The sequence below is a fragment of the Bubalus kerabau genome, chromosome 1, assembly GCF_029407905.1.
Source record: "Bubalus kerabau isolate K-KA32 ecotype Philippines breed swamp buffalo chromosome 1, PCC_UOA_SB_1v2, whole genome shotgun sequence".
Taxonomy (NCBI): Eukaryota; Metazoa; Chordata; class Mammalia; order Artiodactyla; family Bovidae; genus Bubalus; species Bubalus kerabau.
The window spans coordinates 48232224-48250671 of NC_073624.1; the positions used below are offsets into that span (position 1 = coordinate 48232224).

General features: G+C 37.2%; 1 protein-coding gene across 21 annotated transcripts in view; it reads left to right on the forward strand.

Moving 5' to 3' along the window:
• RBFOX2 (RNA binding fox-1 homolog 2) overlaps positions 1-18448 on the forward strand; it is a 288451-nt gene that overhangs the window by 248822 nt on the left and 21181 nt on the right. For 12 of the 21 annotated variants that reach the window (XM_055574431.1, XM_055574465.1, XM_055574454.1 and 9 more), the window contains 4 exons: positions 2938-3084; positions 5472-5525; positions 14845-14937; positions 17730-17790. In XM_055574431.1, the coding sequence (XP_055430406.1) occupies positions 2938-3084; positions 5472-5525; positions 14845-14937; positions 17730-17790 (355 nt within the window). The remainder of the gene's footprint in view (positions 1-2937; positions 3085-5471; positions 5526-14844; positions 14938-17729; positions 17791-18448) is intronic. The other 9 variants (XM_055574436.1, XM_055574521.1, XM_055574446.1 and 6 more) reach the window with 3 other exon arrangements.

The window sequence follows — 18448 nt, forward strand, 5'->3', positions numbered from 1 at the left end:
ACTTGGAAGTAATGATTAGTTTTCATTTATCCCACCACCTTACATACTCTTTTACAGATTACATGGACTGCATATATAAATTATAGAACTGTGATTTGAAGTGAGAATCAGCCTTTTTTTACTTTTCTCAGAGTAATTCACCTGCAGTTCAGATCTGGTGGTCCTAGAGACTGGCTGAAGAAAGAGTTTTATGTGATCCAGCTGTGAGATGTGAGAGGCAAGTTGGCAGATGCTCAAATGAGCATCAGTTGTAATTGATGCTTGTGCTAGTTGCTTTGGCATCCATGATGGTGTTTTAGTAACTAAGTGAGTTTCATCTTTGAGTGGAGCATGTTTTGTTTAGTCTGCACTGTGCCCAGATTGAAGACTAAAAACCTTGTACTTTCGCAGAACATGGCTTTGTATACATCTCTTCCCTTTTCTGCTATTTTTGTACCATGTGAATCATGGCACAGTGAAGCCATCTGCAAGGCCTGAATAGGAGATAAAAGCTGCCATCCCTTAGATTGACACTTGAAAAGCTGGTGTTCATTTGGAGTACATTCCTGATTATCCTTTATAAAGTCTTAAACTTCATTTCAAGATGGTTGCAAACATCTCTGAGCCAGCAGTAACATCTCTGGTTAGTTTCTTTTAGCTGAACACTAGGTTAAAGTAGAGGAGGGGAATCCATTCCGTGTCACCCAGAATCTGCTGGAGTTTCTCAGTGCTCTTTCAATTGAGATAATAAGAACAGCAGGTTCCATGTTTTAAAAAATACGTTGACTAAATTATCTCAGCGAGCCATCCAGTTTGGCATGCACTTCATAGGGAATAGTAAAAACATAAGGTTCTTGAATTGTCAGATTAATACTTCAGAGTAAATGTTATTTGAATGCCTGAAGTATATCACACTGGTTAAATATTTGTCAAAAGTATTTCTCAACATAGCATTTTTTTGAGGATTTATTGAAAAGGAATTAAATTAACACATGCCTACAAGCTGGAATCAAGATTGCCGGGAGAACTATCAGTAACCTCAGATATGCAGATGACACCACCCTTATGGCAGAAAGTGAAGAGGAACTAAAAAGCCTCTTGATGAAAGTGAAAGTGGAGAGTGAAAAAGTTGGCTTAAAGCTCAACATTCAGAAAACTAAGATCATAGCATCTGGTCCCATCACTGTATGGCAAATAGATGGGGAAACAGTGTCAGACTTTATTTTTGGGGGCTCCAAAATCACTGCAGATGGTGATTGCGGCCATGAAATTAAAAGACACTTACTCCTTGGAAGAAAAGTTATGACCAACCTAGATAGCATATTCAAAAGCAGAGACGTTACTTTGCCAGCAAAGGTCCATCTAATCAAGGGTATGGTTTTTCCAGTAGTCATGTATGAATGTGAAAGTTGGACTGTGTAGAAAGCTGAGCGCCTAAGAATTGATGCTTTTGAACTGTGGTGTTGGAGAAGACTCTTGAGAGTCCCTTGGACTACAAAGAGATCCAACCAGTCCATCCTAAAGGAGATCAGTCCTGGGTGTTCATTGGAAGGACTGATGCTGAAGCTGAAACTCCAATACTTTGGCCACCTCATGTGAAGAGTTGACTCATTGGAAAAGACCCTGATGCTGGGAGGGATTGGGGGCAGGAGGAGAAGGGGACGACAGAGAATGAGATGGCTGGATGGCATCACCGACTCGATGGACATGAGTTTGGGTTAACTCTGGGAGTTGGTGATGGACAGGGAGTCCTGGTGTGCTGCGATTCATGGAGTTGCAAAGAGTCGGACACGACTGAGCGACTGAACTGAACTGAACGGAACTGAAGACATTAAAAGAGATTCAAGATTAAAAATGCACACCCATAACGAGTTTAGGATTGACATGTACACACTGTTGTATTTAAAATGGATTACCAACAAGAAACTACTGTACAGCACAGGAAACTCAACTCAATATTATGTAACAACCTAAATGGGAAAAGAATTTGGAGAATAGATACATGTATGTGTATAACTGAATCACTTTGCTGTACAACTGAAACTAGCACAACATTGTTAATCATTGATTAACCCATAAAAAATTAAACAAAAATGCATACCCAGACTCACCCTTATTCTTTCACTGATGATATATACAAACCTAGCATATATTTGTGTGTGCTAGATTCATCAGGGTCCCTTCAAGCCTTTCCCAACAGACTTTATAAATGCAGCTTTGCTCTGAGCTACAGAAGGAATGTTCCCTCTACTAAAATAGCAGTAAGTGCATAAATTGGGAAGTACAGATTGGTTGCATATTAAGAAGCTTCTTCAGTTTTCAAGCAGAACGCCCTTGGTCACTAGGTATCTCTTCTTAATAAATAATATTAGAGTACGTTGGTAACCTAGTAGCTATAAACTCTGAAACTACTAGAGGGAATGAAATATAAAAATATTCCCTTACATCCTGAAATGATGAACCAGAAATGCTAGAATCTTCATAACAGACTCTTTATTTTCAAAATGTTGTTCAGTCATTCAGTCATGTCTGACTCTTCGACCCCATGGATTGCAGCATGCCAGGCTTCCCTGTCCTTCACCATCTCCCAGAGTTTGCTCAAACTCATGTCCATTGAGTCAGTGATGCAGAGTCTAGGAATAATGTACTCTTCTTATATCTTGTTTTCCTAATGTATTTTCATGTGATATTTCAAGTCATTTTGTTTTTCTTCTATCTCCCTTTTTACTAACATACTGTAAATATGCAAGAACCTAAATTTTTTGGTAGACTATAGCATTTTAAACACAGATAACATGTTTGTGTTTTGTTTTGTTTTTTTCCCCCTTTGAAAGGGCAACAGTTTTTGCTTAAAGACACACTGGAAATGATCGGGATGGGAAAGGACCTTATTTTATGTAATTCCTGTGAAATAATTGTATTTATTTTTTCCTTAATGTTGTTTATTTCTTTGCTTAGCAGACAGAAGGAGGTGCACAGACAGACGGCCAGCAGTCACAGACACAAAGTAGTGAAAATTCAGAGAGTAAATCTACCCCTAAACGACTGCATGTCTCTAATATTCCTTTCCGCTTCCGGGACCCTGACCTCCGGCAGATGTTTGGGGTAAGTCTCTGAAGTCTTTCTGTTGGCTTTTCAGTGAAAATGTAACCTGCTGATGTATAATTCGCCATTAGTATTGATACCTTAGGGTGAAACTACAAATACACTGAGGGTTATAAGCTCAATCAGTATTTTCATCAGCCTTTAGAAACATTCCCATCACCCGGCCTGTTCTGGACATTAGCCTTGCAAGTTCTCACATACGTAAGGTGACCACAGAACCAAGTTTGCCTGCGACTGAGGGATTTCTTGGGACGTGAGACTTCAGGTGCTAAAATCAGGACCAGATAGTAATTCCTGCCTTTCAAAGGGCAATGAATTAAATGAAATCGTATCTGTGATCTCAAATCATGTATACGGGGTTAGTTTGCTACCTGACACATTCTTCCAGCTCTTTACTTCCTCCCAAAATCACTCAAAATTGAATGGCTGCTGAGAATCTTAATTTTTTTTCTGGGCTAATGTGTTGTTGCCTGTTTTAATTTGATCAAACTCCTAACTTGAACTAGGAATAAGAAATGATTGTGGGTTTTTTTTACTGAATATTTGTGTGGTAGTCGAGTGCTTTGTCAGAAAAGCAGATACCCTTGTCTAAGTCTTGGTTGTGGCCACTTCAAGGTGACAAGACCCTGGAGCAGATTTTATCACTTACAGATGACTTCCTGGAAGTGTTTTCTATACCAAATACAAGGCCAGGGTTGAGATTTTATGATATTCTTGAAGCACTGAAAGAGCTTTTTGACAGAAAATGGTAGCCGGCTGTTTTCCAGCCCTATAGAAAGAAGAGCAACAGAAAATATAAGGGGCAACATGAAAAATTTAGGTTACATTTAAGAAGAAACTTCCCAGGAGTAGGAGTTATTAGGTTCTCTACCGCATTATCAGAGATGGTATGGAACCGTAGTCTCTGGAGGTTTGTGAAAATGAGTACGTCCTCTTCTGTCAGAAGTGTGTTTTGTCTTGAGGCAGAAAAATAGTCTCTACTGAAGATCGGCCTACGCCAGTTGTCAGTGATTTCTTAAAATGTATCATTCCCTTCCCATCCCTCAGTTCATTCAGTTATTGATTAAAACAGATAGTTTTGTCACCTTATATATACCTCTCCTCAAAATAATTACTGTGTTTGTGTATGCCCCTCCTCAGCTATTTGGCTATCTAGCAACAGTTATTTAGGTTTTGTGCTTTTAGCTTTGTCTGATTTTCCTAATGTTGAAGTACTTAACTAATTACAAAATACAGTTATTATTTCAGATGTTCTTGATGAGAGACTCCCCTGATAGTCTAGAGTTTAAGACTTGTGCTTCCACTGCAGAGGGCACAGGTTCGATCCCTGGTTAGGGAACTGATATCCCACATGCCACACATAAAGTGGCAAATGAATAGGATCATTCATAATGTCCATAAATGTTTGGTATGCTTGAAAACAGAAATAACACAAATATATATTTATTGATTTGGAAAGTTATTCAGATTTATAAATATAAAGTATACTAAGTTTAAGGAAAGTAATAAAAGCAATATGTATAGTATGTCAGATGTCTGTAGTTTTATACAAACACGCACATGCCTAAGGAAAGGCTGGGAAGATGATACCAAAATGTTAAGATGGCGTTTCACTGGTAGCTCAGTGATAAAGAGTCCGCCTGCCAATGCAAGAGACCCACGTTCGATCCCTGGTCCTGGAAGATCCCACATGCCACAGGACAACTAAGTGCCACAGTTGTTGAACCTCTGCTCTAGAGCCCAGGAGCCGCAACTGCTGAGCCCACCCACTGCAACTAGAGAATAGCCCCCACTCTCCGCAACTAAAGAAAAGCCCATGCAGCAGTGAAGACCCAGCACAGCCAAAAATAAAAAACATTATAAAACATATTTTTTTTAAATGTTAAGATGATGGGATTAAAGATGATCTTAATTTTCTGTGCCCCCTTTTCCTTTTTGTTTATATTTTCTGGGTTTTTTTTTTTTTGTTTTTTTTTTTTTCAGTGAATATGGTTCACTTTTATTTTTAAAAAAAGAAAGGGAAGAAAAACAGCCTTTGATAGTTTATCTTTCTACTTAGGATTTACTTCTTAAAACAAGCATTTCAAAAGTTAGAGTTGCGGATAGGAAAACCTCCAGTTTGTCCATGTGAAGAAGCATGTAAGAGGGTGACACTGTGAATGTCTTCTGAAAACAGCGTCCACTGTATTTAGGTGGGTGATGCGTGTGTGAGTGGATCTTAAAAGGAGGAACTGTCAGCTCAGTGATGAGGAAAAATCAACTGGTATTGGTCCAATAAGTAAAGGAAAAAAGAAAAAAACACCTCTTTTTTCAGAAGAAAGTGAAGTATATAAAAAAAAAAAAGCTGACCATAAGTAAATGCTTTTATTTTACTTTTGTCTCTGCAGCAGTTTGGCAAAATCCTAGATGTAGAAATAATCTTTAATGAACGTGGCTCTAAGGTAAGCTCCATTTCAGCATTGTGTGCTTGGTTTCTTTTAGTTTTATTTAAAATAGTGAGTAGTCAGAAAACTTAAGTTGTTGTTTTAAGCCTGCAAAAAGTGTCCCAGCAATCTAGCTTGATTAGATTACCTCTAAACAGAAACCACCAAGTGTCCATGCTTTTTCCTAAATCTTACATTGGAGAGTGATGGGATAAAAGTGAGAAGCGTGAGGGGAGAGTGTGGCTGTAAGGAAGAAAGTCTGCCAGAGACACCAGTCCTTTCTCAGATTTAAATCTGGCCTAAGCTTCTTATTTTAAAGGACAAGAGAGGGACTTCCCAGACGGTTCAGTGGTTAAAACTCCACACTTCTACTGCAGGGTGCATGGGTTCCATCCCTGGTCAGAGAACTAAGATCCCACATGCCGTGGACACAGCCAGAAAAATAAAAATAATAAAGGATGAGAGAGAGAGATGACCAAAAAAAAGTTAAATTCTGTGAGAATTCTAGTCAGAATTCTACCGGAACAATTCAGCTTTGAAAAATAGAACTTCAAAATTACATACTTAGAAGAAATTTAATATTTCAGTTACTCAGTTGACTTGCTCTCTCTGTTCGGGAAATTTTGACAAAGCTTAAACACAGGGAGAAGAGATTCCTGTATTCACTGTGGATTTCCTCCTTTAAGTTATACCCAGATGCAAGCTTCAAGACTGAGACTTGAGACTGAGAGTCATGTTAGTTCAGTTACAAATGAGTTGGGAGTGTTTCATGTGAGAATGGGCATAATGATTTACCTAATAATTTACTGTTTTAAATTCCCAATCCATATGATTTAGAATTCTATCCCCTAAAATAAGCAGCAGCGCTTTTAAAAATGAGGGAATGGTAAAGTGGTGTTGTGAAAAAATATTTGATGAACTGAATTTCATAAAGTTTTATTTGAGAGTTTTTCTTCCTCCTCAGCAAATGGAATATACACCACAGACACAATCAGATGTGGGCCAGGCTTATAAATATTTACCTTGTTACATTTCATTCTACTTGCACTTCTAGGTTAGACCAATTTTTTAAATTAATTTTCCTTTGGTCATCTCTGCTAAACTTTGAACATAGCCCTTCACTATGATTTAATCTCTTAAGAATGTAATTTGAGAAAAGCTGAAGTAAATAAATGAGCTAATATTTGCCTCTCTTCAGTCTCTTACTCCAAGTTCACCATACTCTGGGAACTGATAACATACCTACAGAGTTGTATGTATTAATACTTGCTGCCCCCATCTGTGCTATTACAAATGTATGATTATTATTCCCTTCCTTTAGAGAATGCATCAACACTATAAGTGTTTAATTCTGACTATAATAATTTATTTGTTAATTATTAAAGAGGTAATTATATTCTTAAGCTTTTAGTTTTCAGTTAAAACAAAAAAGATTAAAGATTAATATGCCTATACAGAACTTTCTCCAGCACTTAACTTGGTAAGTATTTTTGAAGAGAAGTCTGTTCAAACCGTAACCAGTAAAACTATTTATACTTGTAATTGCCTCACAGTGGATTTCTATGCTTTTGTTGTATAGATTGCTGTTATTTTTTGTGAACTTAGATACAAGGTGGAAAAATGACGAGGGTTTAGAGATGAGAAGCACGTGAATGTGAAATAAATAGGTGAAGATTATTGACCACATTGTTTATCTAAACCAGTGGTTTAAATGTTTTTGGTTTTAAGTGTATGCACTTAAAATACTCTTTGCTAGACTCTAACAGCCGGAAGCGCAATAAAATTCTATCAAGCATTGAGGACTTGCTCCTTACCAAGAAAATAATTTGAATTCTTGTGAAGCAAAGGAAATTGATCTTTCTAAGGCTTCTTTCACTGACTTCAAGGATTTGCCTATTACCAAAAATTTTTTAATTTATCCAATTCAATTCCTTCTCCCCTGTAGTTTCCATTTAAAATGACACAAGCCTCCCTTTCTCTTTGGGGAATCTAAAAGTATATGCTCCGTCTCTCAGCTTATGCTGTGTCCTCACTTTGGGCTACTGAAGGGTAGACAGACTACGTACTGATTGGAAAATGTGTTAAAGAACAAAATTCAGAATTGCCTTGCACCTGCCTTCCAGCACTGATAGAAAACCTGTCTTCATCCTTTGCCCTTCCTAACTGTTACCCAGAGTTCTTTTATGGAATAGGCTTATTAATAGAGATTTATTTTAGAGTCAAAACCTAGATGCCTCTTCTGGGATCCACCTAAGATAAAGTAATGAGTACTTTGGTTTTTGTAAATGAAGTTTAGTTTCTCATTTCTTTTGTGTCTGGACTTGACTATAAAATTACCACATGTCTTGGAAGGAACCAGAGAAAAGGAGACTTATATTTTTAGCTAAGAATTGCTCAGTCTTTTAACACAGTGCTTTTCTATACAGAAATTAGCTTTATTGAACTTTTTCTGAAATAATAATGGAAAAACTGACAAGTTTTTAGACATAAGTAATACTTACATGTAAAACAATATTTAACCAAATGGCTGCAAGACAAAAAGCATCTCTTTATTGCTGTGTCTTATTTTTTATGAGAATATTGGACCCGGGTTTGAGAATGCTGCTGCTGTTGCTGCTGCTAATTCGCTTCAGTCATGTCCGACTCTGTGCTACCCCATAGACTGCAGCCCACCAGGCTCCCCCGTCCTGGGATTCTCCAGGCAAGAACACTGGAGTGGGTTGCCATTTCCTTCTCCAATGGGTTTGAGGATATACCCCTTTAAAAACAAAATGAAAATTTTTGCTGCCATGCCTGTTTCTTCCCTGCCTACCAATAGCCTACCTTTTTAGCTTGCCTGGGCAGTAGAATTTCTGTGTTCCAGAAAGTAGTTGCTTCTTTGTTGTTGACTACTTTCCTTTTTTCTCCTTTGACCTGCATATTCTGAATTTGGCTATTATGAAATGAATTTATTTCATTAACATGCATATACATACATATTTATTTAAATTATTTCATGTGATTTTTTTTTAAATCTTCCTTTTACCCCCTACTCCTTTGTACAAAGTCACCTGTATTTAATTTTCTATGATTAACTGAAATAAAGATAGACTATCCTTTTGAAAATGTTCAATTAGGATATATGATGAAAACTGGTACCCCTACCAAAAAAATTAACTAATGTACTCAAACAGAATCTAGAAAATGATTATACAGATATGCATAGCTTTATTGATCCTCCAGATTTCACCAGTCATGACAAAGTATTAATACAAACAATAAGAAGATAATGAATGTATGGCAAGAGCAGCCATATATAGTTCATTAGAGAGATTATTCACAATATTCTCATGTATTTCCTTCCAGTCGTTTTTCTTAATATAGAATCTTTTTTTCTTTTTCTTTTTCTTTTGTATTGGAGTACAGCCAGTTAACAGTGTTGTGATGGTTTCAGGTGAACAGTGAAGGGACTCAGCCATACATATACATGCATCCATTCTCCCCCAAACTCATCTCCCATTCAGGCTGCCACGTAACATTGAGCAGAGTTTCCTGTGCTATACAGTAGGTTCTTGGTGGTTAGCCATTTTAAATATAGCAATCTCACTTAGAATCTTAAACAGAACTCTTAAAGGTCACCTAGTTCAACAACCAATGCTCTTGACCTTGTACTGTCTGCTAGACACTTTCAATGACTGAGTAGTTTTTCAAAAATTTATTCCATTGTTGAAATTCAGACCTTCCAGAATCCTGTTCGCCATCACCCAGCCCTATAGCAATTCATTTGTGATAATTATCAAGCTTATTTTAAAAGAAATACACAGATTCTAACATTTAGATTTTCCATTGAGTTTTGTCAACATACTTTGAAGTACAGTTGCCACTTTTGAAGGGACATGTCTTACAAATACTGAGTGTGTAGAAGCTCTGCACTTCCTCAGACAGTGTCAACTATTAAGTCCACTAAAGGACTGCAAAATAGAGCACAGCAACAATTACTGAGACTTCTAGTGGATTTTTAGTTAATGTGTTCTCATTACTTCTCTCAGGTGGCTTTCTGGAAAGATGGGAATCTGGGTTTGGGTTAAGCTATAGTTTAGACTGGAGTTTGGGGAAAAAAAATGTTTATTCCCATTCCTCAGACATGAGAAGTGTGCTGTAATTTCTCTCCTATTTCCCTGGCTCTTGATTTTATGCAAAGGGAAATTATTTATTTCTAAATATGGTCGAAAGACTGTCTTTGAAATTGCACTAAGTAGGCCTTTGTGATTTTTGGTAAAATTTGATGGGTAATGCTGAAATGAAATGTTTTCATTATATTTAAAACTGAATTAACAGTGCATGTAATTCCAAAAGTCTTAGTTTATTTTCTTTTGTTACCATTTTATGGGTTTTAGTTTTATTTTTCTTTTATTTATTTTTTAATTTCTGTGTTCTGGCCATACCCAGGAGAACCATCTGCTTTTGATTTCTCCCTTAAAAGTTACATGGTAAATTTTCTTTCTCATTCTTCTGAGATGGAAAAATTCAAAGATTATACAAATTTTAAGATATTTTTACAATGCTCATCCTATTGCTTGTTGTTTATTGCAGCCTGAGGCCAGACTAAAAAGGTAACAGTTATTCGGCTCCTGTGTGCCCTTGATGACAAATGGATGTCAAGGCAGATAGTAAAATTTTTGTCACACACTGTCGAAGTTTTAACCACAACCATACGCCTGATAAATACAGCATCTCTTAATTTCCAAAAGACAGCTAAGATAGCTGGTAAATCCTGAATGGAACACTGATAAGTTTAAATTATTAACATAGAAGAGCTTTGGGAGCTGAGAACCTTAGATAAGAGTATTGTCCAGTGCAGTGGCCATACTGACCATTTGACATGTGGCAAGTCTAAATTGAGGATGTACTTTAAGTATAAAATAGATGCCAATTTCAAAGACTTAGATCAAAAAAGAATCTTAAACATCTCACTGATAGTGGTTTTATAATGATGCCATGTTACAATTATGTCATATATACTGGCTTAAATAAAACACATTATTGAAATTTATTTCACATATTTTTACTTTACTGTAGCTAGAAGAAAATTTGAAATTATATATGTGGTGTATGTTACATTTCTGTCAGATAGTTCTGGTACAGGCAAATGTGTCAACATAATTTTTTAAATTAAAAATAAAACTTTACTTTTTGTTTATCTGTTCTTTATCTTCTTACATACCTTAAATAGTTACTCTTGTTAAGAGTCTGTGACTATTTGGAGAGTTGCTACATTTTCCTATTTGATAAATGTATGATCATTTTGAAGGTCTTCTAAGGAAAACATTGGGTTTAGACATGATTGTATGAATTTTTTTTCGAAGTAAGAGATCCAAATGACCAGACTTAATATGAATTAGATTTCTAAGAATAAAGAGACATTAAGCATAATTTCGTGGAAGCGAGTTTTACTGTTAGTAACTTTATTATAAGTCTGTGAATATCCTTAGCTCAATTCCTGGCACATTTTCAAAAATGGGTAAATTTTATTAAAGGAGTGGTACTTTAAATTTTTTTCAAACTTTGAGTTAATATTCATAAAACCAAATTGTAAATGTGACAGATAAGCAGGTAGGAAGCTGAGTTGATGGAAAATCCCGTTTGAAATTTCCACTCAAGACAAAAGTACTTAAAAACAATACTCCAAAAATGCTGGTGATGCTTCTCCCCTTCCTTATCACAGACCTTAATCCTGAGAGGTGTATCCTAATTTCCTAGTGCTTCTGAACAAATTATCACAAACACGGTGGCTTAATACCACACAGATTTATTATCTTGCAGTTCCGGAGATCGGAAGTCCAAAGAGGGTCTCACTAGGCTAAAATCAAGGTGTCAGCGGCTGTTTTCCTTCAGGTGGCGCTAAGCGATGGATGCTCCACTGCCTGCCTTGGTCAGCTTCTGGAGGCAGCCCACATTCCTTGGCCTGTAAGCTCCCCTTGCACCTTTAAAGTCAGCAATGGCCAGCCCAGCCTTTTTATTCTGACTCTCTTTTCCTCTCACTTGTAAGCACCCTTGCGATTACATCGGGTTCACCTGGATAATCCATGATCATCTCCCTATCTCAGGGTCATTAATTTAATCATGTCTGCAAAACCCCTTCTGCCCTGTTAAGAGAACACATTCACAGGGGATTAGGACATGGACAGCTGGGGGGCTGTTTCTCTGCCTGACACAAGGTCTGTTTACCTTCAAAGGAAAGAAAAGAAATCCTCTTAACTCTGTGTTTCCTATCAAGAAGTCCCAAAATTATCAACAAGGCCTTCTTCCTCTTCTTATGTTAGTAAATATGCCTGTAAAGATGGCTTTATTTTTAAGTCTTTGGTACCTTAATTAGAATTTCCTTTAGTTTATAAGTACTTTTCCTTATAAAATATTTTAAAAGCATTTAAAAGTGAAATTTTGTTCCAGAATACTAAAGTCATATTGAAAAAAATCTTACACGTGTAGGCGTCAGTGTTAAACTTGGTCATTTGCTGACCATGAGCTGCCAATGCTTATGATACCATGCAGCCACTGTGTCACAGATGGCCCATCAACACATTACAGAAAGGAGGATCATAGAACACATTTAACAATTAGATTTGAAAGCAGAAATTTAAAAAACTGTGGGACTAATGTAATTTAGTCAATGGAATTCAGAACTTAGATTTCGAAGCATAATTTCTAATTTTCTCAGCATTAGCTGTAGGAAAAAAAGCTACACAGAAGGAAGAAGACCTTGCTGTTGCTCTGGGCCTTGTTGATGCTTGAGTCCTTAACCTCAGGTTGACTCCATGTCTTTACTTCAAAAGGAGACCAACAGGTTAATCCTTTCTACCCATGGGTGTATTTATAAGACAAGTATGTATGTATGTATACACATACTTGGGTATATAGATACAGATAGTCAATGCTAGAATTAAAAACTTAGGTGCTAGTTGGATATCAGATAATTTATAGTTCACTAACTTAACCGAAGGTATCAAATGTATGAGGCTGTGACAATCAGTTGAAATACAGATTATAGTACTTCTAAAATGTGATACAAAACCTCATCACAACCTGCAACCTTTTTTAAAAGATTTGACTTTCCTCTTGGAGGGCTCTCCAGGATTGGAGAACTGGCTTCCTGCCTTTATCAGATGCTAGTGTGACAGATGGAATAATTAATTAGTAGCTTGTCCTTGTACAACTTGAGTTGTCAAAGTGGCTATAACATCTTGATATCAAAATTTGTTTCCGAAAATGAGTTCCCATTGATATTTTCAATACATACACATTTTAAAGGAACATTTTAAATTAAAATTACCCATAGTATTACATCCTAAGCTACATATTTTTTACAAAAATCTTCTTTTCAGCTTAGCATTTCACTTTCTAGATACCCAGATTGAAGGTGGAGGTAATCCATTGGAATCCTCCACGGATTGCTACCCAATCGTATAATCATTTAGATGCTGAGTCATCAGATCCTTTGGAATGATGAAATCGCTTTTATAAAATCTTATCAAACAGTGCACATTGTTGGCCATCTCAGTTAAGAATATGCATCATATATACAGGAGTGCTCATGGATTAAGCAGCAAAGCAGAACTTCAGTAAAAATAAAGGGTTCAGATTATCCTACAATGGAATATTCAAAGAATGGTAGAGAGACAGTGAAGCTATTGAAAAATGAGGACTGTCTCCGAAAATTCTAAGTTACCACTCTACAGAGGTAAATAGCGAGAAATTGTTATAGTTGCTGAGTGGAAAGACAAGGGCAAAGCACCTAGAATGAAGCTGATGTCGTGCTTTTTGAAATAGTCCTGGTGCTGCTGCTGCTGCTGCTGCTGCTAAGTCACTTCAGTCGTGTCCGACTCTGTGCGACCCCATAGACGGCAGCCCACCAGGCTCTGCCATCCCTGGGATTCTCCAGGCAAGAACACTGGAGTGGGTTGCCATTGCCTTCTCCATTGTGTGAAATGAGAAGTGAAAATTGTGTGAAAGTGAAAAGTGAAAGTGAAGTCGCTCAGTCGCGTCCGACTGATAGGGACCCCATGGACTGCAGCCTACCAGGCTCCTCCGTCCATGGGATTTTCTAGGCAAGAGTACTGGAGTGGCTTGCCATATCCTGCTGGTGTTGAAATTGGTAGTAGGATGATGACCCAGACTGGCTTTTCAGATATCGTGTGAACAAAGGAAGTACAGGAAATGGCATCCCACTGCAGTATTCTCACCTGGAGAGTCCCATGGACTGAGGAGCCTGGCAGCTGTAGTCCACAGGATCGCAGCGTCAGAGACCACTGAAGCGACAGCACACGCACATACACACAAAGGCGTACAGTGGGTTCGCTCCCCGGCCTCCTGCGTGTTCTGCTTGACGGATTAAAGCTTCATGGTCTGTTTGTTTTCCAGCGTCTATGGTGGACAAATAAATTAATCCTATCGCTGTTCTGTGGTATTCTTTCCTGTTGAATAGTATGCAGTTCATGTCACTAACTAGATCTCATTCCCACTGTCTTTTGACTATTCCTTTTCTCTCTACATATGGAAAAAAACGAACACGTTGAGTAGGCTTCAACAGATGTATAATTTAGGCAGATCTGGATAAGCAGTTTCTGAACTCCATCTGAACATATTCTTACTCTTGTGTCAATCTGTTTGTTTAAAATTCACATTGAAGAAAAGTTATAATTGACCACTGCCTAATGGTCTTTTCATTTGCTTAGACGAACATGAGTGCTCTCTTCTCCCACACCCAGTACCCATGAATCAAATATCCACATTATTGTCTTAAATTATTCCGATCCCAGAGGAATTGATGGTGCTGTAAGCCATAGGCCAAGTGGAGCTAAAATGGTTAGACCTCCTAACAAATTCATTTTATGAAGCTGGCACCCAGATATCAAGCTTATCATATAGAAATTGCTGAGGAATAATAGATTTGATTATTTTTTAGTATTAGATAAAGGGACATGTACATTAACAGCATAAAATGAGAAAGATAGGATTATTTTTAAATGTTCAGATTCTCAGTTGACTAGTTTGACCCGAGTAACTCTATACCTCAGTTTTGGTCTGGCCTCACGTGCTTTTTGTTTTATTTCATTATTATTATTGTTGTTGTTAATCACATTATTACTATTATCACTACTACTATAGTTCTTTATCCTTTTATTGGATTTCATTTCCCTTTACAAAATATGCATGGACCAACAATGTGACTTTGGGAGAGTATTGCTGAGTTGTTGCCGATGTCAGTTTCATACTGTGATATTTTTTTTCTATTTACCAAGAGATGAGTACTTCAATATAACGATGTGCATGTTTTCCCCCCTTCTCCCGCTGCATGCAGGGATTCGGGTTCGTAACTTTCGAGAATAGTGCTGATGCAGACAGGGCCAGGGAGAAATTACACGGCACCGTGGTAGAGGGCCGTAAAATCGAGGTGCATGTCTTCAATAATTCAACTTCTGGTTTATATTTTTATTTCTCTTTTTATGTATTGCCTCACTTATTTCACATTTGGAACCCTGTCTTGTTTGTGGTGTGTGTATTGTGTCTCTGTGTCCTTCACTTTCTTGCACTAAAATGCTGTAAAAGTAACACTTCTATTCTCCCTCCCCCCCATTTTTGGTTGTTTGGGGGTTTTCCTTTCAATTTACCTGTGTGCGAATGTATATGTATTTGATTTCATTTACTTTTTTCCTCAGAGATGTTCATCCTTCTACTCTCTTGATTTTTTTCCTTTGCTTCAGTTTGCGAGACTCTGAAGTCCTGTAATCAGGCCAAAATAAAACTAACGTTGAAAACGTCTAAAAACTGTCCAGTTTAGAAATGTGTCCTGTAATGAATCAAGGGGCCAGCCAGTATCCTGTCTCTCTTGGGAGTCCAGTTTGCCTCCACCTGCGTGTAATAAGTAAGGAATAAAAGATCGTAGAGGTTGGGAGGTGGGGAGGAAAGAATCCAAAACTCATGTGGTTTTTAAATATATTTAATATCCAGAATTTCAGCAATTACTGGATAAAATTCTCCAGCAGAGGGTTGGGTGGCCACCTGTAGCATGTACTAAAACTGAGACTGAGTTGGCCACCTGGTACTCACTGGCCCTTTTCATCACGCAGTGAAGGTTAACTGGCTCCTTTCCCCTTTCCCAGTTTTTAAAAGTATGAAATATAAAAGCCACCATTTTGAGTAAGATGTCTGCATATTTTGCTTTTTTTCCCCCCTCCCTTTCCAATGGTTTAGCATTTAGGGCCCTTCACTTGACTCACTCTTTCCATGGTAACTATACACAATGCTGGCGATGGTGCCCGTTGGCGGTAAGTGAAACCAAAGCACTGGAGAAGAAGCTTTTTAAAAATGTAATTACAAACAAATAAGAAAGAAAAAGTCCATCTGCCATCTCACATTAACACTACAAAATGTGATTTGACTTGTTCCTCTTCCTTTTCCTTTCCCCCTTTTATTTTCAATGCTGTTGAGTAATGCCGCCTGGACTCTGGATGTACATATTGTTTTGTAGCCGTCTGAGCTGTTTGAGTACTGACGTCATGGTGATTTTTTTCCCCTTGCACATCTTACTCAGAGTTACTGAACTCCAGTTTGGCTGGTTTTATTAATGCACTTCCTGCCCCTACTTCCTTTCCTCCTTTTCCTCTTTCCCAGACCTCTGTTTGTAGCTATGACTGTCCCTTCTTTGCCCTTGACAGCTCTCTCTCCTGCCCGTGACAGCCTTCCTGACTTTCTCTCTTCTCTTCCCTTGCTTTTTGTTCTCCTGACCCACTCTCTCTTCCTATCCTCCTCCCTAGTCCTCCCCGCCCCTTCTCTGTTCTGTGCAGCTATTGGTCTCTTTGCTGACTGGTGGTTTCTGATTGGTTCTGGCCATTTTTCCTTTAAGTGCTTGGGTGCTTTCTGCTCTAGCAGCTAGTAGAAGCTCTTGCCCCATTCTAATCCTTGTCTGTGAGAGCCTCGCTCTTCACTTTCTCCCGTCTTTCCAAAATTGGTTGTTTTTTTCTTTCTTTTATTTGTGTGTGTGTGTTTTTTAACTGCATGCTCTCAGTCTCATCATTGTTGTATCCCATTCTTTCTTTTTAAATGTGAAATGTTGGTATGATTTTGTGGGCAAACTAGAGTAAATGAAGTTTCAAGCTCTTTTTCCTCACATAGGAAGGTGATCACTATACCAATCTTAAAAAAACACAAAACAGTTTTGGTTCCAACTCCACCTAAAATTGGTGGAGTTTTTGCTAGCAAATTTATTGCTATTCAAATTTAACATAATATAAATACCCAGAGTGAAATAAAACATATTTTGTATAATTTTTATGTTTTATAATTATTTTAAAAACTGGTCTGTTTCTGTGTACCTGACAACATAGTATATAACCAGGTTCTATGGTAAGGCTCTACCCTCCTTGCAAGAACTTGGAAGCCGATTCTGACACTGGACTGACTACAGGATCCTGGCTTCCAAGCCCCATTCATCTTTTCTTTATCAGCACCATCTTTATAATGCCTCCTTACCTTAGCACTGAGAATGCTTTAATTATGCAGTTCTGTAATGAGGGTAGAGAGTACCATAAAACAAAAGAAACATAAAGGTTTATTTTTTTTTTCAATTCTTTTTAAGTGCCTGATTTAACAGCCTTCTGAAAACTTTCTTCTTAAATGAGTAGGGCACATAATCTAGAAAATTCAAAATAGTCCTAAAGCCTGTCAACATAGGAATTTAAGTTCCTATACTTTTTTTTTCAAACAGAAAATTTTATACAGGCATGTAAACAATGATCAGATCCACAGATTTTTTTCTCCTATCTTCCTGTAAATCTGTTTCCTGAACCAATATAGCAAGCCTCTTTTATTAATGAACTTCAAAGTTCACATGCACACAGGGCTCTTTCCAGTTTTTTCCATATTTTCCTCAGTGCAGAGACTTCTCTGTTAAAAGATCTCCAAAGAACTTGCAAATGTACTTTTTCTTTGGAGTCCTGGATGGTAAAGTTGCCCTAGTTTTCCATTTGAAGACCAAGAAACTGTATTTTACTCTTGTTAGCCTCATTTAATGAACACTTTAATTAAAATACTATATATTAATATTTTATATTGCTATATTATTTAAATAAATTATCTCTGAAATTTGCATTGTAAACTGAATACTTTGTTATTGAATAAGCACCTCCATGTTCCCTAATGTGGTCTCCTTCCTCCCTGTCCCCCCTTTCTACTTTGTACCTGTAGGTGAATAATGCTACAGCACGTGTAATGACCAATAAGAAGATGGTCACACCATATGCAAATGGTAAGAGGTTACGAATCATCTTCAGAAAAATGTCACTTACGTCATCTATTCTTGTATAGATATATGAACTTTTCACAAACATCAAAGACTTCTTGATTTCAGTCTTCAGTTTTTTTCATGTACATTGTAGTATTTTTTTTTACCTGGCAGAGTTAATTTTTATAAATTACCTTTTTGGTTTTTTTAATTATTACAGTCTTAGTCTCAGTAAAATCCATGTTATATAGTGTGAACATGTCATTTGAGATTTCTGCTCAAAACCCTCTTTTAGCTGCTGAAGTTCTTTGTAATATGTTAGGCTTGTTCAAGATCTTACTTATCTGAATATGAGTGGAATAATTCTTGACCTCTTGTTCTCCTTTTAAAAGAATGCTCTAGAGGTAATAGCCACGGGGTATGTGTGTGTGTAAAAATAAAAGTATTTTATATTCGATGGTTACATGTTATGTAGTGAGTTTTATAAATGTTTCTCATTAAGAGGAAATTTTTCTGTAAATATTTTATTTAACAAAAACAGAATTTCTGCTTCGGTTGTCAACATTAATCTAGATTCATGTTGCCTGAGTAAGACAGGATATAATTTTAATCTATAGCACAAGAGTAGTTTTGCACACTGTGTTCCACAGGACCATCTCTGGAGGGGAAAGAAAACTGAATG